Raw genomic sequence first — 25,040 nt, 5'->3', positions numbered from 1 at the left:
GTTATGAAATTATATGCCTCATTTTTAGTTTAGAGTTTGAGTTTAAAATAAATTTGACTAATTCTGAATCTAAAACATCATTTTATAATAAATATAAATGTGCGTTAATATATTTAAGATTTAAACGACTTTATTAATAGTTTCAACGTAAATGGATAATTATAAAATTATTGAATTAATATTATAAAAATAGGGAATTAATTGCTTAATTATTTTTAAATATTATATTACAACTGTTTCCTAATTAAAACAGTATAAAGTTTTATTACTGAGAATGTAAAATAGCCGTATCAGGAATTATAGGTTTAAGATCTATATTATTTTTTTCTACAAATGATTTCAAACTTTCATATGAGACTATAAATTTATTCTGAGAGGAATTCCAGTTTTCAAGTATATTTAATGTTTTTAATGCATATATGACGTCCTTTGGTCTAGAAATAAATTAGAAAAATACAATTATAAAAAGTAATCGACCTTATTGCTGTTTTTTCACAAATTTCTCGAATTGAAAAATTATGTGACTTATCAGTTGTATTTCGTAATAAGAATGTAACGATTGAGCGAGTCCAGTATGATAAATAACTAATAAAGCCAAGATTAGAAAGAGGCTTTTCTGGTGATCCCCATTTTCCTTCTGCTTTTGAGAGTTCATATGATAAAGCGATTAAAATTTTTCCATAACCATGTCTCTGATATGGAGGGAATATTAATATACATGCAAGGTTATATTCATCCCAAGAAAGTTTCTCTTTAGAGAAAAAACCGACTGTTTCTTCCATATTCTTATTTGTTCTTGTAAGAACATAAAACAAAAAATTTTCTACATCAAAACATATTGATTTATTTTCAAGAAAAAGCTTTGCAAATAAAGAAAGACATTGACAAGTTAACTATTCTTTGTTATATGAAATAAAGATCTAATAAATGATATACCTTATGTTGTTTTCCGTCTAATTCTTTGATTTTTAATGACGCATTTTTGAAAATAACCTTTCCTTGTGATCTCAGTGAAAAGCAAATTACCTAATATATAATTTTAGTGTATTATATTAAAACTTAGTAATATTACTTCATGATTAGCTATTAAGAATCCATTAGTGGAATACTTAAAGCATTTATTGCAAACATAAAGTAAATGTGACTTCAAATCTCCTGAACTACTAGGATATGGTGAGTTAAACCATGTTTTTATTTGATATTCGCCTAGAATAACATAGTCTATGTTGTTTTTTGAGTTCTAATAGAAATTTAAAACAATAACTAGATAAATTTCAAATACTTACACTATTAGAATGTAACTTTGTATTCGTATATTTTTTTTTAATATAATGCTTCTTTGATTCTTTAATATCTGATTTATCTTTTATTAGCATAAATTTAGTTTTTGTTCGTGTATATTCTTAGTCTATTCATTAGTCTTTAAATTCCCTAACTATAAGAATGTTTTTTGAATAGATAAATATATTAAATATTAATTTCAGAGTAAATTTTAACCGATATTTTTAATTTTTAGAAATTTTTAAGATCGTAGACATTTTTTTATTTTTTGGATGTAAATTTTGAAACAGATTTATTAATGTTTTTAAGCAGCTTAAACTGTTAATAAACTTGTCCGTTTTTATAGTGTGGTAAACTATAATCGATAGGCTCCATTAATAATTTAGGGAAATAATATATAAATAATTTGTATATTTTATAAAAAATCATTATTTCACGGAGTTATGCAATATGCATAATAAATAACATATAAACATTTATTGTATGTTAATTATTATTATAATGGATATATGAACTATTTTACAAAATCTACTTCTTCTGTAAACTCATCTTCATCTATAAATTTAAGAAAGTCATGCTGTAATGCTTTTTCTGCTGAAAATCGTTCTAAAGGATTTAGTTGAAGACATTGCTCAAGAAAGTCTATAGCTAGTTCTTCTTGCCATGTCAGAGGAATATTATAATTTGTTGAAAAATTAGTAGACCAACGTATTAATTTTTGAAATGTTATTCTTTTTTCATTTAAAGTAGAAATATTGGTATCAAATAGACAATCTATAAAGGTAAAAATTAAGTAAATTGTTGCTTTAAACACGTACTATGAAGTTCTGCACATTTACGCATTTCATTTTTGCCAAATATACATGTTATTTCAGTTAGTGCATCGACATCATCAGAGGAATTAAAAAAGGGAAATCTTCGAGTAAGGAAAGAAAGAAGTATGACACCAGCTGCCCATATATCAATTTCTTTATGTAATAAGTAAATAAATTATAGTTTATTAAAGTTATTACTTGTTGATTGTGCCATGCATTTAAACAATACTTCTGGCGCACGAAACCCTCTTGTTCCTGCTCGATTTGCTCTTTTGCTTGGTCTAAAGGAATTAGTGATTATATTAAGTGTCATTTTTACCTTGGATCATTTTTAAGATATCCTGGTTGTTCTTCAATCTCGTTTAGAATTGTTGTAGATAATAACATTTTCTTATTTTTGAATCGTTCGTATTTGTTCTTATTAGAACATAAACAAGATGTTTCATCATAGTTTTCCCTCTAGAAATGTTTTTAAATATTTAGATTTTTAATTTGAGTAATAAAACCTCAGCAAGACCAAAATCTACTAGTACTCCTGTTCTTCTTCTTACATCATATAAAAAATTGCTATTATATTCTTAATTTATAAATAAAAATTTAAGTTATGAACCTTGGTTTTATATCTCTATGGATAATGCCGTTTTTGTGAACATGATAAAGTGCTTGAAAAAGTTTTTTAAAGTAAAATCGTATATCTTCTAGAGAAAGAGTACGATAATAATCCTAGCATTATTTTAGAAAGTTAATAATATAAAAAATTATATCTACCCTGAAATCTATGTGTTTAAAATATGGTAAAACTATAATAATTTGATCTTTCATTCTCATTGCAGTTATAATTGGAACAATTGAATCATTTCCTCTATTGAATTTTAACTTTATTAAAAAAACGCATGAATATATACTTTAAATCTTTCAGAATTTTTAATTCGTTTATTATTCTTGCCGGACTACTTGTTACATAAATTTTTTTTAATGCGACGTATTTTTTTTTATAGTTATCATATTTTGAAAGTATTTTTCGTCTTTTTAATAGTGGAGTATTCCATGAAAATGTTTTTTGTTCTTTATATTGCCATTCATTAATGTATTCATTATAATTACAATCTTCAGCCATGTACACACTGCTAAATGTTCCTTTATATATACGTGAGGATTATACTAAACGTATTTATATTATAATTACCTTCACCAATTTTATTAATTAATTTATAATGTTTTCGAAGATGATGAAATGTTTCATAGAGATTTTTTATTTCATTGCGGACATTTTCTGAAATTTTTTCTAACTCTTCACAATAATCATCTTCTTTGCTATTATAAGATGATTTTGAGGATTGGTAATCACTCGTATGGTCTTCTAATGATTGTATTTCTGTAACATCATCATCTTCTTTATCTTCATCTTCTTCTTCATCCATATCTTCTTTTTGACTATTATTTAAATTTTCAGGAAATAAACTATTTTCGTGTATGACTGATCCCGATTCATCTTCTTTTGTTAATTTTTTTTTTGTTTCCTTATTATTTTTAATTTCCATTTTATTTTAGATTTTAAAAGGACGTTCGTTTATCATAACATTGTAAAAACTTAAATTTTTGAAAAAATATATTTATGAAATTTTAATATAAGGTATATAATTTTATAATACATAATTTCCTACAATTGAATTGATATAAGATATGATATTTGATTTAAAAGAATTCTTTACTGCTTATCTTGATGACCCTGAAAATTTTCTTTTAGATGATAATATTGAAGATGTTTCTAAAGATGTCAATTCTGCTATAGATAGTAAGTTTATGGTTTTTTTTATTTATATTTATATTTTTAGATATTATTGATGCAATATCAGTATCTTTAGAAATAATTTTAGAGGAAGAATATATGAAAAGTTTATTTGCGATATTAAGGCTTGGAATGAATGAATTATTAGCTTAGCTAATTTTTTAGGACATTTGAACACGTTCCATCTGGTTCTTCTAATAAATTTGTAGATCTTATTATTTCAAGTTTGAATTTCTTTTGTTTGTTTATTTTATAATTTTGGAAGGTCTTCAGCAAGTTACCGAATCTCTATCAAGAGACATCTTGGAAAATGAAATAGATATCCAAGACCAAAGAAAAAATATATTAGAAATTCTCGGATTTTCTCTTTATTGGCTTGTTTCTATTATAGAAAGAACCACTTCAAATGTTTCTCATTCTCAAAATTTTTCTCGTGGCACTAAGTCTTCTAAATTTAATAAAAAGAATCAGAAACAAGAGAGTTTGGATTTTAATTATTTTTTCCATAATTCGCTAGATGTTATGTGTAAAATTCTTGGTCTCAGATTAAGTAAATTATGGGTTACAATTCCCGAAAGAGATATATTTGTTAGGTAACTTCACAATTTTTAGAAATAACTATTTATATTTATTTAAATAGTCTTTTTATTCGATCAGCATATTTAATATTTGAAAATGAACAGCTGATGAAAATTTCTTCAGTTAAAATGAGGGTTTTTAAGTTATTATGTATTGCAGTGAAACACCAAGGTCATGCTTTTGGTAGGTCTAAATTAATTTAATGTTTATACTTTTATATTATTAGGGGCTCAAACTTCACTCATTCAGGGTTTACAGTATTACGAGCACTTGCCAGAGCCTGTTGCTGAATTTTTACAGATTCTTTCTGAACAATATGATTATCCTCAATTATTAGATGAAATATTGCGGTAATTTTTTTAATCAAGAAATAATTTCTTATTTTTTTTAGTGAATTAAGTGTTAAAGAATTTAATAGTAATGATAATAAAGGGCCTAAATCTATTTCTTTATTTTTAGTAAAACTTTCAGATATGATGCCAAGAAATGTCTTAAAACAAATGACTATGATAATTAAATTTTTGGATAGTGATGTATAGAATTTATATTTATTGTTAGGAGTTGATATTTATAGTCTTATACTTTACGATGTGGAATAATTGAAGTTTGTGGAAATTTAATTTCGGGTTTACTTCAATTAGAACAGTCAGATGATCATAAAGGACAGATAGATCGTTTTTTTGATATATTAGAAGAGAGATTTTTGGATGTTAATCCTTATTGCCGGAGTAAAGTAATTCAAGTTTATTTAAAACTTTGCGAGTATATTGTTTTTCAGTTTGACTAATGCATTTAACTTTCTAGTTTAAATAATAAATTTCCAAAGCGTCGACAAATTGTTACTGATTTATGTGTACGTAGTCTTCAAGATAAGAGTAGTAATGTTCGAAAAAATGCAATTAGGCTTTTATCTAAATTGATATCTACACATCCATTTTCTCTGATGCATGGTGGGCAACTTTTTAAAAAATTATGGTATGATCGTCTAGAAGCTGTAGAAAAACAACTAGATCTTCTTAAACCACTTGTTGAATCACCAGGCTTGGTCAAGAAAAAATCGTTGGATGATGATAAAATACTTGAAGATTTTGAGAATGCTAATTTAGATGATGAAAAAATTATATATAAAGAGTCTTTTTTAGGAATATCTTTGGAAAATGTAAAAGATAATTCTGATTCTAATATTTCTTTTGATAACTTTATGAAATTACATTTTACTAGAAGATATTATTGCGAAGCATTAAAATTTATAGAAAGTTTACATACGGGTTCTGTACTTGTTAATCAATTATTAGCTTCTAAAAACAAAAGTGAGGTTCTTGAAGCAATGGAATTTTATGTTGTTGCAGATGCATATAAATTAGAAATAGCTAAAGTAAATAAAATGTTATTATTTATTATATGTTAATTACTATAGAGTGGAATTCGTAAAATGTTACATCTCATATGGACTAAAAGTACAAGCGATGAAGGAAAAGCTGTCCAGGCTAAACTTATTGAATGTTACAGAGGGCTTTTTTTTGATCCTCCTGATGGTCTTAATGCTAATGAAGCTGCAAATTATATTGCACGAAATATGATTAGTCTTACATACGGTGCAACGTTAGCCGAGCTTACATCGTTGGAACAGCTTTTATGTGTAATGATGAGAGAAGGTTATATATCTGATAATGTAATTAAGAAACTTTGGAGTGTTTATGGAGCTCAAAAAGAAAATGTTTTAAAACAGCAGAGACAAGGCGCAATAATTGTTCTTGGTATGCTTGGATTAGCAGATAGTGATGTTATAGCTTCTGGATTAGAATGTTTATTACATGTTGGTTTTGGCAATTACGGAAAAAATGATTTGTTTCTTGCTCGTTATTCATGTATTGCACTGCAAAGGTTAAAACAAGTAAATGGGAACTCGAAAAGTATGATTATATATATTTATATATAATGTTATCTAATTTAGTAAGACTCTTCTGACTATTTTCAAGCAAGGCTTGTAGACGAGCATATTATTTTTTCAAAACTTGGAAATATTATTTTATCGCCAACTGAAAATGTAGAATGGTATATAATGTAAACAATTTTTGTTATTTTAGTTAATATTCTTTAGGTTTAGTGTTGCCGAACAAGCCATTAATGCTATTTATTTACTTGCACAATATCCTGATAAAATTTGCACTAATTTATTGCGCTCTAAATGCAAAAGTGTGTTTAAAAGTTTTTCTGCGAAGAAAATAAGTTTAGATGATGATTCTTTATCGATAAAATCTTCATCATTGCTTTCTCAATTGTTATTTATTGTGGGGCATGTAGCATGTGTGTCTTTAAATTATTTTTTATAGAATTTTGACAAAATATAGTAAAACAAATTGTTTATATTGAATCTTGTGAAAATGAATTTAAAAAAAAAAAATCAGATAATCAAAAAGGTTTTTTTTATTCTTTTATATCATCAGGCTCATATAATATTAGTTGTAGATTTTCAATCTCATTCTTTGAAAACATCTAGTGCTACTAGTAGTAATGAATTAGATTTTGTTGTTGGAACTATTGAGGATGATTTATCGGAAGCTATGAATTATATAAGGTTGAATTATTTGTTTTTTTGTACTGCTTTTTGATTTGTTTTCTATAGGGAATATGAGCTTCTATATGGGAATAACTCTTTACTAGCCAGATTTGGCCCTTTAGTGCAAGAAATATGCATTAACAGTCATTTATATAAGGTTGTATCTTTTAGTTTATTTTTGATTTTATTGATTTCTATAGGATTCATGTTTACAGTCAACAGCAGCGTTAACCTTAGCTAAGATGATGTGTGTTTCAGGTATTAAATATATGATAAATATTTATATGATTAATTTTTTAGCTCGGTTTTGTGAGTTGAATCTTCCTTTGCTTTTTAATATTTTAGAAAAATCACCTGACCCATTGATACGTAGTAACTTACTTATTGCTCTTGGTGATATGGTTTCTATATTTAAAATTCATGTGATTTTTAATAACTTATGTTAGAATGTTTGTTTTAACCATCTTATAAATGAAAATACAGAATTTTTATATAGACGTTTAAAAGATAATGATTCTTCTGTTAAGAAAACATGTTTAATGACTTTAACATTTCTTATTCTTGCTGGACAAGTAAAAGTTAAAGGGCAACTTGGGAAAATGGCTAGATGTTTAGAAGATAATGACCGTCGTATTGTAGATTTTGCTAAAATGTTTTTTACTGAACTATCTACAAAAGATAATTCTATTTACAATAATTTTTTAGATATTTTTAGCTCACTTTCAAATGATTCTGAATCTTTAGATGAAGCTAGTTTTAAGCGTATTATTCGTTTTTTGATTTCATTTATAGAAAAGGTATATTTTTTTTTGGTAGTATATTTTTTTATATTGGAATAGGAAAAACATGCAAAGCAATTGGCTGAGAAGCTTGTAGTAAGATTATCAAAATGTGATACGGAAAGAAAATGGAATGATACGGTTTTTGCAATTTCTCTTCTCCCTCATAAAAATGATGCGATTCATAAAATAATAACAGATGGCTATTGCCATGATATTGGTATAAAACAACCTATTTATTGAATATTTTAGAAATTATATGATTAATTAATATGGATTGAATTGATTTGAATCTATACTAAAATATATATTGTTAGTATAAAATCCTGATTTCATTTCTCGTTGCATTTATAATTTTTTATTTTATTCTTAGAAACGCTATGTTTATTTTTTGAATTATATATTTTGATGGTATGGGTAATATATGGGCTCTTTCAATTTTAGAATGAATCTTTGAAGTATTAGCATGTCGTTATTAACAATATTTAAAGTTTATACCTGTATGCATCTGATGTATTTAAATAATATTTATGTAGTCTTTTGTCTCTTATAAATCCGAAATTTTCATATAATATTATTGCTTCTTTATTAGTTACTTCTGTTTCCAAAATCACCTATTTTTGATAAGTAAAAATATTTGTTTTGTAATTTAATTACTTCATCTGTATTTTTCTCTTTCATTATTGATAATACTTTTTCAACCATTTTACTAGCTAAAAAATTAGAATAATTAATTAATTAATTAAATTCACCTATTCCTTTTCTTCTATATTCTTTTTTAACAGCTATCATAGCAATATAACCGCGAAGGCATTTCTTATGATTTTCGAGTTTGCAAATGATAGTTCCAACAATTATATCCTTTTCTTTTGCCTAATAATAGTTAAGAATTAATGGCAAAACTTTTTTTTTTTTCCAAAAGACATAATTCCGGCCTACAATTTCAGTTTATAAAGAGAAATTAAAGATTTTTTTTCTACCATTGATGTATAAAATATCGAAATACATATATTGAGTAAGGTTCACTTAAATCATGAGTTATAAGATTTATTATGCTTGGTAATTGAGATTCGTCTTTGTAATTTTCAATTTCAATTTTCATTTTATTTGAATTTTTAAATTTTAAAATAATTTAACATTTAAATGAGATTCGTTTGAATTTTGAAATGTAACTTTTAGAAAATATTTATTTTTCTTTTTAAAGAAATATTTAGATACATGTCCAATAAAGATAAAGAAGTAAAAGTGAATTTAGAATCTTCTGTTAAATCTCGTTCTGGTTTTTTAAGAAATAGACTATCAAAAATAACGCATGTAAAAAATAGTTTACCTATTAAACAAAAAAATATATTTAAAGATAGTGATTTCAAGAGACATTTAGTACAGTACAGGAGAGTTGTCTTTGTTTTTGGTATAATTGTTGGTGCTGTTATAACTGGAATATTTATTAAGCGGTCAAATATTGTTGATTTTGATTGGGATTTTCTCCTAGGTTTTACTGATATTGGGGATTTCATGGAAGAGCTGCGCAATATTATACCTGCTTCTGTATTTGATGATGCTAAAAAATTATCATATTATGACAAGGATTCTGATTATGAGGCTTTTTTTGTCGGAAATCGTTTACGAGAACAAGGATATAAGCCACACTTCAAGTATTCTTTTAGCTTTTTTTTTTGTTTAATAGTTTTTAGTGTTATTATAGTTCCTGGTGTTATATCTACAGGTTTAGAAAGTTGGTCTACGTCCAATTGTTCGTATGTATTTTAATTTTAAATATTTTTATATTATATTATGTTAATATAAGGAGTTTGCCTTATTTTAGAAAGCGTTTATGGGTACAAAATTTGACTTTTTTTTAAATTTTATTATTATATATAGGGAAGTTGGACTATGCTTCGTGCTATGTTAATGGATAAAAAATGTTGGGTGAGCCAATTAATGCTCAATGAGACTACAGGTCTTGATCCAGAGGGTGTAAAGCTTCGTGCTGCACAAGGATTAAGTGCTGGTAATACTCATGTATTTATTCGTTATATCTTAACCGTTTAAAAGCCGATTTTTTTGTAACAGGTATAAATTTTTTATTATTTTATAATGCTTTATTGTTTTTCTAGGTTATTGGATATGGAATAAGGTTGTTTTCAATATATATGATATGTTTTCTAAAATCATTTAAAGATTATTGAAAATCTTTCTGCTATTGGCTATGATCCTAATAATATGTTTAGTGCAGCATATGATTGGAGGTTATCTTTTTTAAATCTTGAGGAAAGAGGTATTTTTGTATATTTTTTTATGAATAATTTTTTATATATGTTTTTAAGATCATTATTTTACCAAGTTGAAGGTAAAGAAATTATCATTTTTAATTTAGTATATTCATAGTTTCAGGCTTCTATTGAAATTGCAAAAGCTACATCTGGAAAAAAATCGGTTATAATATCGCATTCCATGGGTAGTCAATTGACATTGTGGTTTTTAAAATGGGTAGAAGCAGATGGATATGGTAATGGTGGGAAATCATGGGTTAATGATCATATTGAAGCATTTATAAATGTTTGTTTTATAATTTTTTTTTCTAATTTAACATTATTTCAGATTTCAGGGTCACTTTTAGGTACACCTAAAGCGGTGACTGCTTTACTTTCTGGTGAAGTAAAAGATACTACACAACTAAATGCAGTTTCTGTTTATGGGTATTATTTGTTTTGAAAAATTATATATTAGTAAATTTATAGATTGGAACGTTTTTTTTCCAAGTTTGAGGTATATTTTTTATATGTTAATTATGCTATTAATTTTATGAAAGAGAGTACAGCTTTTAAGAAGTCTTCCTGGTATGTTATTAATTTGTCTTAAGTAGTTAAATCTAAATTGCTTTAGGTATTGCTTCAATGCTTCCAAAGGGTGAAAATGTTATATGGGGAAATGCAACATGGGTATTAATAAAATTAAAAAGAAAGAAACAAATAAACATAATTAGGCGCCTGATGATTTATATATACCGAATATTCATAATCTTTCTTTTGGTTCTTTTATTAATTTTCGAAAAAATTCTAAGACATCTATTTTAAGAAATTTAACAATGTCTGATTCAATGGATTATTTGATAAGTCAGACATCCCATAGTTTTCATAAGGTTTTTTTGGAATATTTATTGAATAATCTATTGAGCTTTGGAAGATGTTAAGTACAAATTATTCACATGGTATTTCGTGGACAGAAAAGAGTGTTGAGATGAATAATAATCGACCTGAGAAATGGGTTAATCCTTTAGAAGTATTTTATATGAATCTTTTTCATGTTTAACACGAATAAGGTGAGTCTTCCAAATGCACCTGATATGAAAATATATTGTTTTTATGGAATGCTATAGTCAAATATTTTTTATTTTTTTTAATTATTTTTTTAGGTATTGGCAAACCTACTGAAAGAGCTTATTGGTATGACGTGGGTCCAAAAGATAGTAATTTATCAAGGGATTCTGCTAAAGTCGATTTATGTGATTGTATAAATAATGTATTTTATATTTTAATTTATATGGTTTATGTAATGCTTATTTAGACTATGGGAATATTTTCTGATCCTGATATTTTTGGCCAAACACCATTTATTGATAACACAGTTAATATTAAGCCATATACGGTAAATTGATATTGTTGCTATATCTTACTTAAAATTGTAGGAAAAGGTTTTTTTTTTAATAATTATGAAGAATTAATGGTATAAGATTTAGGGTGTAGTAATGGGTGAAGGCGATGGTATAGCTTTTATTTTAAATCCTATTTTTTTAAGTAATCAAGGTACCGTTAATATTTTGAGCACTGGTTTTATGTGTGTTAAAGGTGGTATAATATTTGTTGATTATAGTTATTTATTATTTTATAGGTTGGAAGCAACATCGATGTAATTAAATTATATTATATAGATTATTTTGATATGCGTAGATAACCCAGCGAATATATCAATTATTGTGCATGAGATGCTTCATCAGCCTGATCGACATGGTCTTCGTGGAGGATCTAAAACTGCTGATCATGTTCGTATTTTAAACATTATTATCATTAATTAATGTTATTAGGTTGATATTCTTGGGAGATCTGAATTGAATGTGAGTGTTTTATCATTTATGTTTTTTTAATGATATTTTAGGAATTAATACTTCGTATAGTTTCTGGTAATGGAGATACGTTATTGAAAAATAAAATATTATCAAATATAATGTAAGTTTTTTTTTTTTATTATAATATTTTTATTTTTAGGCATTATTCTGACCAAATAAATATTGATAATAAAGATTAATATTTACTTTTACTATTTTATACTTTTGAGTATTTATATGATAAATTTAATAAACTACTTGATAATAGATATAATAATATATGATCATAAGATTAATAGGTTATAATTTATGGTTTATGTATACTATTTTACATATTACTTTATAGTAAAAGTCTTCTAGGATCTTCTATAAATTCCTTAATTAGATGCAAAAATGTAACAGATTCACGTCCATCTACAATACGATGATCATATGTTAAAGCAAGATACCTAATTATTTGAATAAGTAATGAAATTACTTAAAAATAATCCTACATTATAGGGCGAATAACTATTTGACCATTTACTACTACAGGTCTATCTTTAATAGCATGTAGACCTAGAATAGCTGTCTGTGGAAGATTTATAATAGGTGTACCTATATTATATTAGTGTTTTATTTTTTCCAAAAAAAGTATTACTTAGCATTGATCCGAAAACCCCTCCATTAGATATTGTAAAAGTTCCCCCCGTCATATCTTCTAAAGCAAGCTTGTTGTTACGAGCCTACATATTTAAATGTTATGTCTGAAAAAATAGAAAATGAACCTTTGAAGACAATTCTGATATTGTTTTCTCAATTTCAAGAAAATTTAAAGTCTCCGCATTACGAATTACAGGTGTAACTAATCCTTTGGGAGTAGCTACAGCTACGCTAATATCTACATAGTTTCGATAAATGATTGTATCTCCTCCATTTGGCCCAGTTATGGATGAATTTATGACAGGAATTTCTTTTAATGCAGCAACAGATGCCTTGACAAAAGCACTCATAAATCCTAATTTTATCCCTGTTTTTTTAAGAATCTCTTCTTTGTAGAGAGACCTCATCTCAATCACACTTGACATGTCAACTTCATTAAAAGTTGTTAAAAAAGCTGTGGCATTTTGAGATTCTTTTAATCGAGAAGCAATACGTAACCTCATTCGATTCATTTTTACCTTTATAAATGTTTAAAAAAATATTACATATTATAATATACTCACTGAATATTCTTGTCTATTGCTAAATACTTTAGATACATTAGATAAATCAATTTTAGAATTTTCAGAAATAGGTATAGTTTGACTAAGATTTTCTGTTTCGTTTTTTCTTTTATTTGTTATATTCCTTTTAGAATCAATTTCCGAAGAAATATTGCTTTTATTTGATTGAGATGATTTTGATTCTTCAATAATTTCTTTACTTTTTGTGTTTTCAAAAAGTTTAGAATCTACCGTATCTATAAAAATAAGTAGTAGCATTGATATGAAATTTTAAGTTATATAACTTACTTTTTGGTGGTTCATTACTTAATTCAATAATACAGATGTCTTGGCCTGTTTGTACAATATCCTCTTCATGTTTTAAGGTTTCTTTTAAAATTCCTGAAACAGGTGCATTAATTGAAACATCAATCTAAAAAAATATAGCTATTCTTAACTATCCCTATATGGTCATACTTTGTCTGTTTCTATTGTTGCAATTTCTTCATCTTGCTTTACAAAATCCCCAATTTCTAATAAAAAGTTAAATATTTCTAAAGAGCTTAATTTTTTTAGATTACTTTTATTCCATTGTTTTAATGTTCCTTCTGTTATTGATTCTGCCATTTGAGGTACCTGGACAGTTTTGGTTGCTATAATTCTATGAGATTATATTAAAATTTTACAAAAGGTCTACCATATGTTTGAATCCCATACAATTTCCAAATTCTGTGTGGGGTACATTGGATATTATTTGAAAAACTTAATCAAATTAAAAATGATATATTAAAAAAGTTTTAAATTTTACTTTTTAATGCATAAGATTTTAAAAATATTGTTAGCTGTAGAAAATTTATAAAAGTTATATAATTTTGGCATTTTCGTAAATTTATCTAGTAGAATAGCTTGCAAACTTTTTTTATACTAAATACTTTTTGATAGAAAACTTTACATTAGATACAAATTATTTAGATGTTTTGATATTTATTTCGGTTTTTACGATTGAGTTAAAATTTTATATACATATGTCGTATAAAATATATAGTTGTTAAATTTGGATAATATACATAATGTTTGTTATTAGATTAACCTGTACTTTTTTTTTGTATTTTCGTACTACAGTAAAGTTAAATTTATTTTTTCAAATATTTTTTTAAAATATAAAGTTGAATTCTAGATATCGAAATATTTTTCTATGATAATATATTAAATTATAAGGTTTACACATTTAATATTTCTAGAGGTTTATGGAATTGTCATTTTTTTAAATGTATAGGTCTCGAGCGCTTTCTCTTTATAGACGTTCTTTAAAGTTATCTCTTGACTGGTGTGTTAGAAGAGATGTTTGGAGATTAGAGGCATTAAAAATTAGATCTCGTTTTGAATCTAATAAAAATATTCATGATCCACGTCTTCTTTTGGCTATTTTTGATGAAACTGAAGAAATTTTGAAAAAATATAAACATCCAGATCCTTATATTGGCTAGTTTTTGTTTTTATATTAATATGACAAACTAAAACGTTTTAGTTCCTACGTCTCCAGGTGGTTCAAAATGGGAACGAAATATTCTTCCTTCTGCACATGTATTTAATCATTAACGATAATATGTTGGTTTTATTACTATTAATATAATTTAAATTTGAATGTTGATGTGGTATTTGCTTTTTTAGAAAAAAAACGTATATTCATATGTTTGTTTTTGAATGATTATATAATGTATTCATTGTTTTTTATAGTATATAAATATTATATATCAAATTTTATATTAAATTTTATATTTAAAACTTTTTAATTACGATAAACAATATTGATGCCGTATCTCAATTCTAGCTCTCTTTTTGAAAAAGATAGAATATTTCAAACATGTGTGCCTAGGTTTGTGAAGCCTTTGAACTCTAGATATTCAAATATATCTACACAATGTCTTCAAATATCTGATAAAACTTCCGATTTTTCTATTGTTCAACACAATTGGAAATTATCTAATTTGACGGATGTTTCTTCAACTGATAAAATTGATAATTTAAGGGTTTCTACAGGATCTTTTGTAAATATTTCTTTATTTATACGTGATTTAGTAAGTTTATATTAATTATAGGTTACTGGGCAAATTGTTTCTGATAGATTTGATAAACTTTATGCGAGTAGTCCAATGCCTAAATTAGTAAATGCTGCATATTTTAAATTATCAAATGCTCTTCCTTGTGGTGAATCTGAATCATCTAGTGTTTTGAAAACGGCCACTTTTTCATTAGGTATATCTGAAAAGATTGTTCAAAACTCTTGTCATATAATACAACAAAAACAAATAACACAAAGTACTGGATCTGTTAAAACGTGTTTTGGAAGTTCTGATTTTTCTTCAAAGTTTAAAAAATGTGATAATTCTTGTAATTTATTGGGAAAAAATGATTTAAACAGTATACCTCAAAATATGCAAAATTTTAATATCCAGAAATATAATGATCATTTAAAAACTTTAAAAAGACCTAGTTATCTTCCTGCGTTAAAAAAAGGTGATTTTGTAATATTACATGTTTTTAGAATCATTTTTAATAACAATATTATAGTAAAAACAAAATACATAAATCTTGAAGACTCTGAAAAAAATATTAAAAATATCTGTAATACTGAATCATTTTCTGATGTTTCAAAAATGGATAAAATTAAATATTCTTCAACTAAAGGAATTCTATATGAACAAAATCCTCTGGTAAAAAATGATTTTAAAGTACCTTTCTCTGGTTTATTTAAAACTGATATCAATCTACAAGGCTCATGTATTACAAACGAGCCTAAATGTTCAACTCTTTCTTCCTGTAATGATTTGTCTCCAGAAGATATTTCTGGTAATGGTAAAGATAACAAGTCAAAAGAAATATATCGTAGAAAAGGTAAAAAAAAATCAAATGGAAAGGCATTTAATGTATTTGACTTGTTTGAAAATCATGGATATTAATATATTTTAGAAACCTTTAACAAAAAGAGCTCCTTTTTCTTTGACTGAGAATGAATTAAAAAATCTTTCTATCTTTGGGGGTTATATTTCTGAAGAAAAGTTGAAGAGGAAGAGGCGCCCGCCAGGAAAATGGTGGCTTGTAAGCTCAAATTACTCTTGTGATTCTTTGGAAAAGGATAAAACATTTTTAACATTAGAAAAAAAAAATGGAAATTCTAAATTACGATCTGTTAAAATTGAAAATGGTAAACATATCTGTAACAATACTGTGAAATTAACAGGCAAACATATTTGCAATTCTCGCGCTTATACTGGAAATAAACAAGTAAATTTGAACTCTGTGACAATAAATGCATACGATTTCTCTGATTAAACATTCATGATTAAATTTAATACTCAAAAATACGATATTTAATTTGTTCTATGCTAATAGAGATACTAATTTGTTATAATTTAATTTATTTGATATCATAGAACACACAGGAAAACAAATACATAATTCCTAAATCCTTAAAAAGCAATATATTAAGGTGAAAATATTAATCCGCTCACTAAGTTAATATGATTATATACAAAACAATCATAACACATGAAGAAAAATATGTTCCTCAATAATCATGTGTATAAATCTTAATGTATATAAAACATACTATTAAAGCTCTTGAGACGCTAGATAATGATTAACGATTTCTATGATTCCATAAACACTGGTATTGTTCTTACCCATTTTTTTAGATTTAGCAGGAAGTAGATTAGAATGAATATTCTAAAATGCTTGTTAAAAAGTACTCAATAATAGGTTAAAAATTACCGGTAAAACCCCGCCCTGAGCAATAGTAACATGTCCAAGCAATTTATTCAATTCTTCATCATTTCTAATAGCAAGCTGTAAATGACGAGGAATAATACGAGCTATAAGAAAAAATATTAACAATGATATGCAACAATCAAAATCACTACTTTTTTTGTTATCTCGTGCAGCATTTCCTGCTAATTCAAGAATCTCAGCTGCAAGATACTCTAGAACAGCTGCAAGATATACTTTATAATGTTAAAGATAGAAATAAATAAGCAATGTGAATACCAGGTGCACCCGCTCCAACTCTTTGCGCATAGTTACCCTTTCTCAATAATCTGTGCACGCGACCAACAGGAAATGTAAGTCCTGCTTTTGATGATCGAGATTGCCCAGATTTGTTAGCTGCTGCTTTTCCTCCTTTTCCTCCAGAAGACATTTTTGTAATAGTTTCAGATAGTTGTTAATACGTGTTTTTTTTATTCTTTGTTTTGCGATTATAGAATGGTAATAATACGAGTTTATTGTCCCGTAATTATAGTAAATTCCGCATCAATAAAATTATTAGTCGATTGAAAAAGTTGACGTGTTTACATTCCTTAAATTTACTATAGCAACGCTGTGAAAAAAAAAAAAAAAAAAAGTATAATATAGTGTATTAATTTCTAAAATATTTTGTTTATTTTTTATATATATGATATTTTTTATTAATTATATAATTATTTAAAAATATCTATTCTATATATTTATTTTATATCTATATTATTTTTGTTTTTTATTATTTCTCGGTAAAATCAAGAATTCTTTTACGGGTTAGGTGTATTTTTCTGATGTAGTTTTTGATGCGTTAGGGAATATAAAGATCTATTGAGTGCATATTTTCAGAGTTTAATAAATATTTAAACTTAAATTCAAAAAGTATAAGTCAGGATTTTTTTGATATGCCTCAGAAGCCTGCTGAAAAGAAGCCTGTTGCTGGTAAAAGTTTTTCAGGGAAAGTACCTTTGGAAAGAAAAAATGTTTCGGATAAGTCGCATTCTGATAGAAAGAAACGTTTAAAGGGTCGAAAAGAGACTTATTCTTCTTATATTTATAAGGTTTTAAAACAAGTTCATCCTGATACGGGTATATCAAATAGAGCAATGTCAATTCTTAATAGCTTTGTAAATGGTGATTTTGAAGGAGTTTTGTTAGTATTTCTGACTTTTTAGATATTTTTGAACGTATTGCTTTTGAGGCATCTAAACTTGCTACTTACAATAAAAAATCTACTATTTCTTCACGTGAAATTCAGACATCCGTTCGTTTGATACTTCCGGGTGAACTTGCGAAACATGCTGTATCTGAAGGAACAAAGGCTGTAACAAGTAATTGGATATGTTTTGTTTTTATATATTAAATTTTATTAGAATATTCATCATCTAGCAAGTAGAAATATATTTGCATGAATTGGTCTTCATTGGTTATCTTACGGACTTTTTAAGGTTGGATTATGATATTTAACGTGTTGATATTATTTTTGTAATAATACGTTTCCTCTTAAATATGAATTATATTTCCGTTTTTGGCTTATTGTATGTTAATTTGTAAAATTGCTTTAATTTTATTCTTTCTAATTATATATTTGTTTAAAATTAGAGTAAATAAATGTTCGATGCAGGTGGTTTTGTTATATATATTGTGGTTTTTTTTGTTCGTTAGTTTCGTGTTTATATTACATATTTCAATGAATACTTTAGAATGTATATATATTATAGTTATTTTGATAAAACTTAAGATTATATGTTTTTCTATTAAATTAAGTTTTTATCTTAGGATTAATATTTTGATTATGCTATTATTAAATTTTACGTGTTTTATTTGATAATAATATGTATGATATAGAAATATCTTAATTATTTTCAAGTCTGTTTTTATTTTGTGTTTTAAAATGGATTTTATAATTAAATAATAAATTGTTATTTACTAAAATTAAATGATTATGTATGAATGATAAACTATTTTTTTAATCCATTATTTCATGATTAAATATTTTTTGTTATATTTATATTTGAAAGACAAATAATTATTTTTGTAGGTTAAAAATATTTTGTATTTCAAAGAAAAAGGTCATGAAATTTTGATTTTATGATTAATTTATGCTAATATATAAAATTTTGTAATTAAAATACTAAAAAAATACATTTATGAATTTTTATTATAAATATGCTTTTTAGTATTTTATTTGAACATGAAAATAAAACTAAATATTGTATATAATGATATTTTTGTTGAAATTGTATTATATAATAATTAAGAGAAAAACATATGTTTAAAATATAACCTAATTTATCTTTTATATAATTTTTAATATTTTATTAGCAATTCGTTTATTTGTTATTAATATAAAATATTTAATAGTATAATAATTAATATAATTTTAAAAAGTCTATAATATTCATATATATCTATAATTGAAATATATATATACATATAATTATTATATTTTAATAATATTAAAAAATATATAAAATATATGATAATGTTTTTATGATTAAATCTATTACATAAAAAATATCATAATTATGTTATTACGTATAAGTAATATCCTTATTCTTTTAATTTAGTGTAATTAGACATAAAAAATAATTAAAAACATATATATTATTTTATATATCTTGTACTGAATATATAAAATAATTATTACGAAATAATTTTAGCTTTTAATTTAAAAGATCGTCTACGAAAAAAAACTCCAGATAAAAATATCAAGTTTTGCCATATAGCATTATTAGAATATTTACAAAATATATAAGGGACATGAATGATGTTGAAAATGATATTGAGAATGATGTAAATCTGGATACTGACACATTTATTCAGTCTCAAAGCAAAAGAAAGTCATCTCGAGATTTTTCTCCTAATTTAAAAAAAAGAATTTCTGCTCCATGGACATCATCATTTAGTAATGTTTATGAAGATGATCCAAATGGCAAGCGTGATAAGAAATATCAAATGAATGAAGGAATTACGGATACTAATTTCACTGAGCCTGAATCAAAATTAGCGTTCGACCCAAAAGCAGAGTTTGAGCGTTTAATGAATACTCGTGCAGGTGGTTTTTAAAATAGTTATTTTTATATTCTAAATAAAGTTTAGGCGGTATTTATGTTCCTCCTGCTCGATTAAAAGCATTGCAATCTCAGTTTACTGATAAAGAGAGTAAAGAATACCAGCGTATTTATTGGGAGGCACTTAAAAAAAGTATCAATGGCCTTATTAATAAAGTATATTGGTTTTTAAAATTTAGTTTATTTGACAATAATAGGTTAATACTTTAAATATTAAAAATATTGTTATTGAATTATTTGGTGAAAATCTTATTCGTGGTCGTGGTCTTTATTGTCGATCTATCATGAAAGCTCAGGCAGTATCTTTGCCATTTACACCAATATATTCATCGTTAACTGCTGTAATTAATACAAAACTACCTTTAATTGGTGAATTACTTCTTACTCGTTTAATTGTTCAATTTCGAAAAGCTTACAAAAGAAATGATAAGGTTTAAAATTGTTATGTAAATACTTAGTTAATATTTATAGTTTTTTTGTTTGTCTTCTACTACATTTATTGCTCATTTGATTAATCATCAAGTTGCTCAAGAATTGGTTGCTCTTGAAATACTAGCATTGCTTTTAGAAAGACCTTCAAACGATGCAGTTGAAGTTGCAGTGGGTTTTATGAGAGAAGTTGGTGCATTTTTAGCAGATGTTTCTCCTAGAGGAAGTAATGCTGTTTTTGAAAGATTTCGAGCTATTTTACATGAAGGTGCAATTGAGAAGAGAGTTCAGTATATGATAGAAGTCCTTTTTCAAGTTAGAAGAGATAAATATAAGGATAATCCTATTATTCCTGAAGGTCTCGATTTAGTTGAAGACGGTGATCAAATTACTCATATGTTGAGTTTAAATGATGAATTAGATGTTCAAGAAGGTTTAGGTATATTTAAATATGATCCACAATGGCAAGAAAATGAATATCAATATAAAAAGATTAAAGATGAAATATTAGGTGAAGATAGTGATGATGAATCTCAGGATAGTGAGAGCTCATCTGAAAGTGTTGAACAATGTAATGATTTTTTTTCTATAAAATATTTCTTTAATGTTTTAAAAGCAGGCGATGATAAAATATCTATAAAAGATGAAACAAATCAAGCATTGATTAATCTCCGGCGAACTATATATCTTACTATTATGTCTAGTGTTAATTTTGAAGAATGTGCTCATAAACTTATGAAAATAAACATTGTAGAGGGACAAGAGGTATAGTTCTATTTTTAATATAATGTACTGAAGATTTTAGATTGAAATGTGCAATATGATTATTGAATGTTGTAGTCAAGAAAGAACTTATTCTCGGTTTTACGGTTTAATTGGTGAACGATTTTGCAAAATAAATCGTTTTTGGACTGAAAATTTTGAACAAACATTTTTAAATTATTATGATATTATACATCGTTATGAAACAAATAGACTTCGTAATATTGCTACTTTTTTCGGTCATCTTTTATCATCTGATGCTATAAGTTGGCATGTTATGCGTTGTATTCATTTGAATGAAGATGAAACGACTAGTAGTTCTAGAATTTTTGTTAAAATTTTATTTCAAGAGTTGATGGGAGTTCTTGGCATACGTGAATTAGATGAACGTTTGAAAGATCCACTTTTACAGGAGTCTCTCTGTAATATGTTTCCTCGTGATATTCCAAAAAATACTAGATTTGCGATAAATTATTTTACTTCTATAGGATTAGGATTAATAACTGTTTCATTGCGTGAGCATTTGGAAACTATGAAGGTGGTAAAGTTTTGATAATATAGTATTAACTCTAATTTCATTAGAATACTGTTATAGAAGAACAAAGCCTTTCTAAATCATCATCTTCAAGTGCAACTTCCTATACTACATCATATTCATCTGGATCTTTATCTAGATCATGTTCCATTGATACTTCTGAATCATTGAATCGTTCAAGGTCTCGTCGTCGTTCACCTAGTCGTCATAGAAAAAGATCTCCTCATGATAATTATTCAAGGCCACGGTCACGTTCATTAAATCGTTCCAAATTGCAGACTTCTGAGTCATTGAATCGTTCAAGGTCTCGTCGACGTTCACCTAGTCGTCATAGGAAAAGATCTCCTCATGTATAAATATTATACTTTAGGCTTATGTCTTGATCTATTTAGTTATTTTACAAACAATATCTTTTTGACTAGTCGTACAAAAATATCTCATTCTGAATTATAAATTTTATTGTGATTTCAATTATGTAAATACTGTTTATTGATATATTACATTGATAAATACTTTAAGAAATATTAAATATATGAGTTTAATCATTTGATTTATGTTAAATTTTTATTTAAGTTAAATTTATAATAATATTTATAATAATTTATTAAAAGAATAAAAAACTTCAATATTTATAAAAATAATGTAATATTTTGAATATTTTTTTAATTATAATTATTTGAAACTATAAAAAAATATATTATAATAATATAACATATATAACATATATAACATATATATGTTATATTTTAATAATATTTATATTAATTTATTGAATGAATAAAAAAAAACTTATATATTTATAAAATAAATAATATAATATTTTGAACATTTTTTTAATTATAATTATTTGAAACTATAAAAAAATATGTAATAATAATTTAAAATATACAATATAAATATGTTATATTCTAATAATAATATGTGATTTTTTTTTATAAATTAATATTTAGTAGATATTAGCTTTTTATACTTACTAATAAAAGTACATATTTATTGATAAATATTAATATAAAGTTCATATATATTCAATTGTTATTAAATTTGATTACAATATAAATTAACTGTTTTGCAAATTATAATATGATAAACATAAATTAATTAATCATAAACAATAAAAAAAATGTCAGCTATTTTTTTTTAACAAATTAGTATATGTAATATTTAAATGCATTTTTAGTCATTTATATTTTTTAAAAAAAAATATATTATAGATTGTAATTATACAAAAATTATTTAAATAATGATATTAATATATATATTATTTAAAAATTTAGCAATTCTATTTACTATCTATAAACAAAAAATAATTATAAAATATAATATTATAACCTAGTAATTTAAATTATATTAACACAATACATATATATCTTTATTTATATATACATTTTTTTTTTTTCAATTAACATAATAACTTTTAAAGTATATATATTTTTAATCAATCATATTTTTTAAAACAGTTATCTAAACGTTCAACATATCGTTATCAAAAATGACAACATAATTTTCTAGATAATATTAGCAATTTAAGTATCATTCGAAATAATTATAAGGCAATTCATATTATCTTATATAAATAATTTGTTTTAATAATATTGTTTATATCATACTTTAAATACACAATATATATATACAATTTATTATGGTTATTTATCTTTAGAAGAGTTTAAAAATGAATCATCAGAAACCATTAAATCAACTTTTGATGGATATAAAACATTAAAATTTTCATAAGTACTAACTTCCCTTCGAAGTTCTTCAAGCTCTTTCTGAAAACGTCGGCCAAACACATCAACTATTTTAAAATTATCACAGAAAAATTATAAAACAAAGTATCCAAACTTACCATAGTAAGATGCACCTATTATAAAATATTAGCAATTATAAAAATATTAATAAATAAACCATTCCAAACACTCCATGCAAATAAAGATGAAAGAAATATTGTTGAAAACTTCTTATGAGAATACCACCAAGGACAAGGTGTCATAGTTATTAAAGTATATATATACTAATCAATTAAATATAAGTATAATATTTTTTTAAATATTCACTTGTATTGCCATGAAAGCAAAGGGACGAGTAGGTTCAGGAAGTTTCAAGATAAGCCTTCCTATCCATGTATTTGAATAACTAAATTGGTAAAAACAAATCATATATCATTATTTTAAACCTTTTTAAAAGCCATGTAAAAGATGTAGGTCTTCCAGCAGATATTTTTTCTCGTCTTCTAACCTAATAAAATTTAACATAAACGATATTATATAAAGCTAAATACTTGAATAAAAATATAATATAAAGCCTGCCAAATAAAATAGGTAATAGAAGTCGCTATAAACGCAGGAAATATATCAATATGTGTCAATTCTTCCAGTACAGGAAACCTTTTATAAGTATAATCTGTAGGAACAATATGAATAATTGTATGCAAAACAGTCGGAGGAAATATATGAATAAATAAGCTTGTAACCTTATCCCTATTTTTCATTATTAAAAAAGAAAAACCTTAAAGTAACTACATAGAATGAAAAACAAGTGAATTTTTCCAAGCAATAATTGCCCAAGATAAAGACCCAAAAGAAAGGAAATAAGTAGAAACAAAAAGAAATTTTGAGGAAGGAAAGATCCAAAGATAGACAAGTAACTTAATATTAACAAAAGAAAAAAAAAAAATGAAAGTTACCATCATGTTAACCCAATAACATAAATCTAAAATAATAAACAAATAATCAATAACAAAATAATTTCTAACCAGCAATAAAATAATGCATCCCTTTACGATGATATGTAATATATCTTAAAGGCATAAAATATAAAATTTGAACCGAATACCAAACATGAAGATGCTGAGGAGACATTCCTATTAATAAAGCAGAAAAAAATACATTTCCGACACCGAGAACAAATGCAACTTTGTCCCTTGTCCTAATCATACTCCCATCTACCCATTTTTTTTGTAATTTATCAACTTTATCGGTCACACGTCCTTTTATTTTCTCCAATTCTTTGTCAACTTTTTTTTGTAAAGGCCTAACTTTATTCTCTCTAAACTAAAATCATGTAAATGTATCCAAGAAAAATGAAAGAAAGTACTTCATCTCTTTTTCTACGAACATGACGATTCAAATTACCTAATGTTTTTATGGGAACATTAGAAATAGAATCAAATACACCAAAAAATGTTAAAATTGAAAACTCTAGATCGTCATCTCCAATATAATCAGAAAGAGATAATAAGTTTTTTCTTTGTGATCGTTTTTGAGAAACATCATCAGAATCCATCTTAAAGTAAAAATACAAAAACTTATCGAAATATTAAATCTACTTAAAAAACTATATTATAAAAAAAACGAAACAGC

General features: G+C 25.3%; 12 protein-coding genes across 12 annotated transcripts; 6 read left to right on the top strand and 6 right to left on the bottom strand.

Annotated features, from left to right (window-relative positions):
- Positions 1 to 226: 226 nt before the first annotated feature.
- T552_02103 (hypothetical protein) lies at positions 227 to 1,421 on the bottom strand. Its single transcript, XM_018370659.1, has 5 exons — positions 1,287 to 1,421; positions 1,073 to 1,240; positions 937 to 1,026; positions 478 to 893; positions 227 to 434 (listed from the first exon to the last, which is right to left on the bottom strand). Exons 1-5 carry the CDS (start codon positions 1,374 to 1,376, stop codon positions 266 to 268), a joined length of 933 nt encoding a protein of 310 aa, XP_018225544.1. The 5' UTR covers positions 1,377 to 1,421; the 3' UTR covers positions 227 to 265.
- A 339-nt stretch (positions 1,422 to 1,760) lies between these two features.
- T552_02102 (hypothetical protein) lies at positions 1,761 to 3,672 on the bottom strand. Its single transcript, XM_018370658.1, has 9 exons — positions 3,283 to 3,672; positions 3,002 to 3,233; positions 2,865 to 2,958; positions 2,707 to 2,819; positions 2,603 to 2,663; positions 2,416 to 2,555; positions 2,295 to 2,377; positions 2,100 to 2,249; positions 1,761 to 2,055 (listed from the first exon to the last, which is right to left on the bottom strand). Exons 1-9 carry the CDS (start codon positions 3,635 to 3,637, stop codon positions 1,796 to 1,798), a joined length of 1,488 nt encoding a protein of 495 aa, XP_018225543.1. The 5' UTR covers positions 3,638 to 3,672; the 3' UTR covers positions 1,761 to 1,795.
- A 15-nt stretch (positions 3,673 to 3,687) lies between these two features.
- T552_02101 (hypothetical protein) lies at positions 3,688 to 8,090 on the top strand. Its single transcript, XM_018370657.1, has 20 exons — positions 3,688 to 3,729; positions 3,778 to 3,891; positions 3,932 to 4,010; positions 4,051 to 4,109; positions 4,151 to 4,478; positions 4,526 to 4,647; positions 4,691 to 4,814; positions 4,856 to 4,997; positions 5,039 to 5,226; positions 5,269 to 5,839; positions 5,882 to 6,377; positions 6,423 to 6,519; positions 6,566 to 6,771; positions 6,816 to 6,884; positions 6,928 to 7,042; positions 7,091 to 7,181; positions 7,225 to 7,282; positions 7,325 to 7,425; positions 7,471 to 7,821; positions 7,864 to 8,090. Exons 2-20 carry the CDS (start codon positions 3,780 to 3,782, stop codon positions 8,044 to 8,046), a joined length of 3,492 nt encoding a protein of 1,163 aa, XP_018225542.1. The 5' UTR covers positions 3,688 to 3,729; positions 3,778 to 3,779; the 3' UTR covers positions 8,047 to 8,090.
- A 198-nt stretch (positions 8,091 to 8,288) lies between these two features.
- On the bottom strand, positions 8,289 to 8,905 carry T552_02100 (hypothetical protein; the record flags this gene model as incomplete). The annotated part of the gene is made up of 5 exons (XM_018370656.1): positions 8,289 to 8,417; positions 8,461 to 8,516; positions 8,556 to 8,669; positions 8,707 to 8,738; positions 8,784 to 8,905. The coding sequence occupies 5 exons, from the start codon at positions 8,903 to 8,905 to the stop codon at positions 8,289 to 8,291; spliced, it is 453 nt and encodes a 150-aa protein (XP_018225541.1).
- Positions 8,906 to 9,021: 116 nt separating this feature from the next.
- Positions 9,022 to 12,108, top strand: T552_02099 (hypothetical protein; the record flags this gene model as incomplete). Its single annotated transcript, XM_018370655.1, has 24 exons — positions 9,022 to 9,458; positions 9,498 to 9,560; positions 9,614 to 9,641; positions 9,685 to 9,814; positions 9,859 to 9,876; positions 9,921 to 9,940; positions 9,985 to 10,081; positions 10,131 to 10,153; positions 10,198 to 10,362; positions 10,405 to 10,502; positions 10,545 to 10,572; positions 10,616 to 10,643; positions 10,690 to 10,745; positions 10,790 to 10,945; positions 10,990 to 11,085; positions 11,126 to 11,162; positions 11,219 to 11,325; positions 11,543 to 11,567; positions 11,610 to 11,654; positions 11,695 to 11,712; positions 11,754 to 11,845; positions 11,888 to 11,917; positions 11,959 to 12,029; positions 12,069 to 12,108. 24 exons carry the CDS (start codon positions 9,022 to 9,024, stop codon positions 12,106 to 12,108), a joined length of 1,908 nt encoding a protein of 635 aa, XP_018225540.1.
- Positions 12,109 to 12,202: 94 nt separating this feature from the next.
- T552_02098 (hypothetical protein) lies at positions 12,203 to 14,017 on the bottom strand. Its single transcript, XM_018370654.1, has 10 exons — positions 13,901 to 14,017; positions 13,790 to 13,854; positions 13,674 to 13,745; positions 13,570 to 13,625; positions 13,402 to 13,525; positions 13,114 to 13,349; positions 12,676 to 13,068; positions 12,549 to 12,633; positions 12,403 to 12,505; positions 12,203 to 12,357 (listed from the first exon to the last, which is right to left on the bottom strand). Exons 1-10 carry the CDS (start codon positions 13,969 to 13,971, stop codon positions 12,249 to 12,251), a joined length of 1,314 nt encoding a protein of 437 aa, XP_018225539.1. The 5' UTR covers positions 13,972 to 14,017; the 3' UTR covers positions 12,203 to 12,248.
- A 343-nt stretch (positions 14,018 to 14,360) lies between these two features.
- Positions 14,361 to 14,579, top strand: T552_02097 (hypothetical protein; the record flags this gene model as incomplete). Its single annotated transcript, XM_018370653.1, has 1 exon — positions 14,361 to 14,579. The coding sequence occupies one exon, from the start codon at positions 14,361 to 14,363 to the stop codon at positions 14,577 to 14,579; it is 219 nt and encodes a 72-aa protein (XP_018225538.1).
- A 313-nt stretch (positions 14,580 to 14,892) lies between these two features.
- On the top strand, positions 14,893 to 16,469 carry T552_02096 (hypothetical protein). Its single transcript, XM_018370652.1, has 4 exons — positions 14,893 to 15,140; positions 15,192 to 15,609; positions 15,664 to 16,019; positions 16,063 to 16,469. Exons 1-4 carry the CDS (start codon positions 14,904 to 14,906, stop codon positions 16,423 to 16,425), a joined length of 1,374 nt encoding a protein of 457 aa, XP_018225537.1. The 5' UTR covers positions 14,893 to 14,903; the 3' UTR covers positions 16,426 to 16,469.
- Positions 16,470 to 16,658: 189 nt separating this feature from the next.
- T552_02095 (histone H2A) lies at positions 16,659 to 17,348 on the bottom strand. The gene is made up of 5 exons (XM_018370651.1): positions 17,137 to 17,348; positions 17,013 to 17,093; positions 16,864 to 16,964; positions 16,776 to 16,818; positions 16,659 to 16,721 (listed from the first exon to the last, which is right to left on the bottom strand). Exons 1-5 carry the CDS (start codon positions 17,285 to 17,287, stop codon positions 16,705 to 16,707), a joined length of 393 nt encoding a protein of 130 aa, XP_018225536.1. The 5' UTR covers positions 17,288 to 17,348; the 3' UTR covers positions 16,659 to 16,704.
- Positions 17,349 to 17,743: 395 nt separating this feature from the next.
- T552_02094 (histone H2B) lies at positions 17,744 to 18,342 on the top strand. Its single transcript, XM_018370650.1, has 3 exons — positions 17,744 to 18,018; positions 18,060 to 18,215; positions 18,258 to 18,342. The coding sequence occupies exons 1-3, from the start codon at positions 17,790 to 17,792 to the stop codon at positions 18,278 to 18,280; spliced, it is 408 nt and encodes a 135-aa protein (XP_018225535.1). The 5' UTR covers positions 17,744 to 17,789; the 3' UTR covers positions 18,281 to 18,342.
- Positions 18,343 to 19,601: 1,259 nt separating this feature from the next.
- On the top strand, positions 19,602 to 22,040 carry T552_02093 (hypothetical protein; the record flags this gene model as incomplete). The annotated part of the gene is made up of 7 exons (XM_018370649.1): positions 19,602 to 19,942; positions 19,987 to 20,114; positions 20,156 to 20,389; positions 20,430 to 20,958; positions 21,004 to 21,152; positions 21,193 to 21,687; positions 21,732 to 22,040. Exons 1-7 carry the CDS (start codon positions 19,648 to 19,650, stop codon positions 22,038 to 22,040), a joined length of 2,139 nt encoding a protein of 712 aa, XP_018225534.1. The 5' UTR covers positions 19,602 to 19,647.
- Positions 22,041 to 23,281: 1,241 nt separating this feature from the next.
- T552_02092 (hypothetical protein) lies at positions 23,282 to 24,995 on the bottom strand. Its single transcript, XM_018370648.1, has 10 exons — positions 24,775 to 24,995; positions 24,434 to 24,731; positions 24,365 to 24,390; positions 24,201 to 24,325; positions 23,960 to 24,158; positions 23,855 to 23,916; positions 23,736 to 23,814; positions 23,587 to 23,692; positions 23,528 to 23,542; positions 23,282 to 23,476 (listed from the first exon to the last, which is right to left on the bottom strand). The coding sequence occupies exons 1-10, from the start codon at positions 24,961 to 24,963 to the stop codon at positions 23,328 to 23,330; spliced, it is 1,248 nt and encodes a 415-aa protein (XP_018225533.1). The 5' UTR covers positions 24,964 to 24,995; the 3' UTR covers positions 23,282 to 23,327.
- Positions 24,996 to 25,040: the final 45 nt, after the last annotated feature.

The sequence above is a fragment of the Pneumocystis carinii genome (genome assembly GCF_001477545.1).
Source record: "Pneumocystis carinii B80 chromosome Unknown supercont1.9, whole genome shotgun sequence".
Lineage (NCBI taxonomy): Eukaryota > Fungi > Ascomycota > Pneumocystomycetes > Pneumocystales > Pneumocystaceae > Pneumocystis > Pneumocystis carinii.
This window is presented reverse-complemented; position numbering and strand designations above follow the sequence as displayed.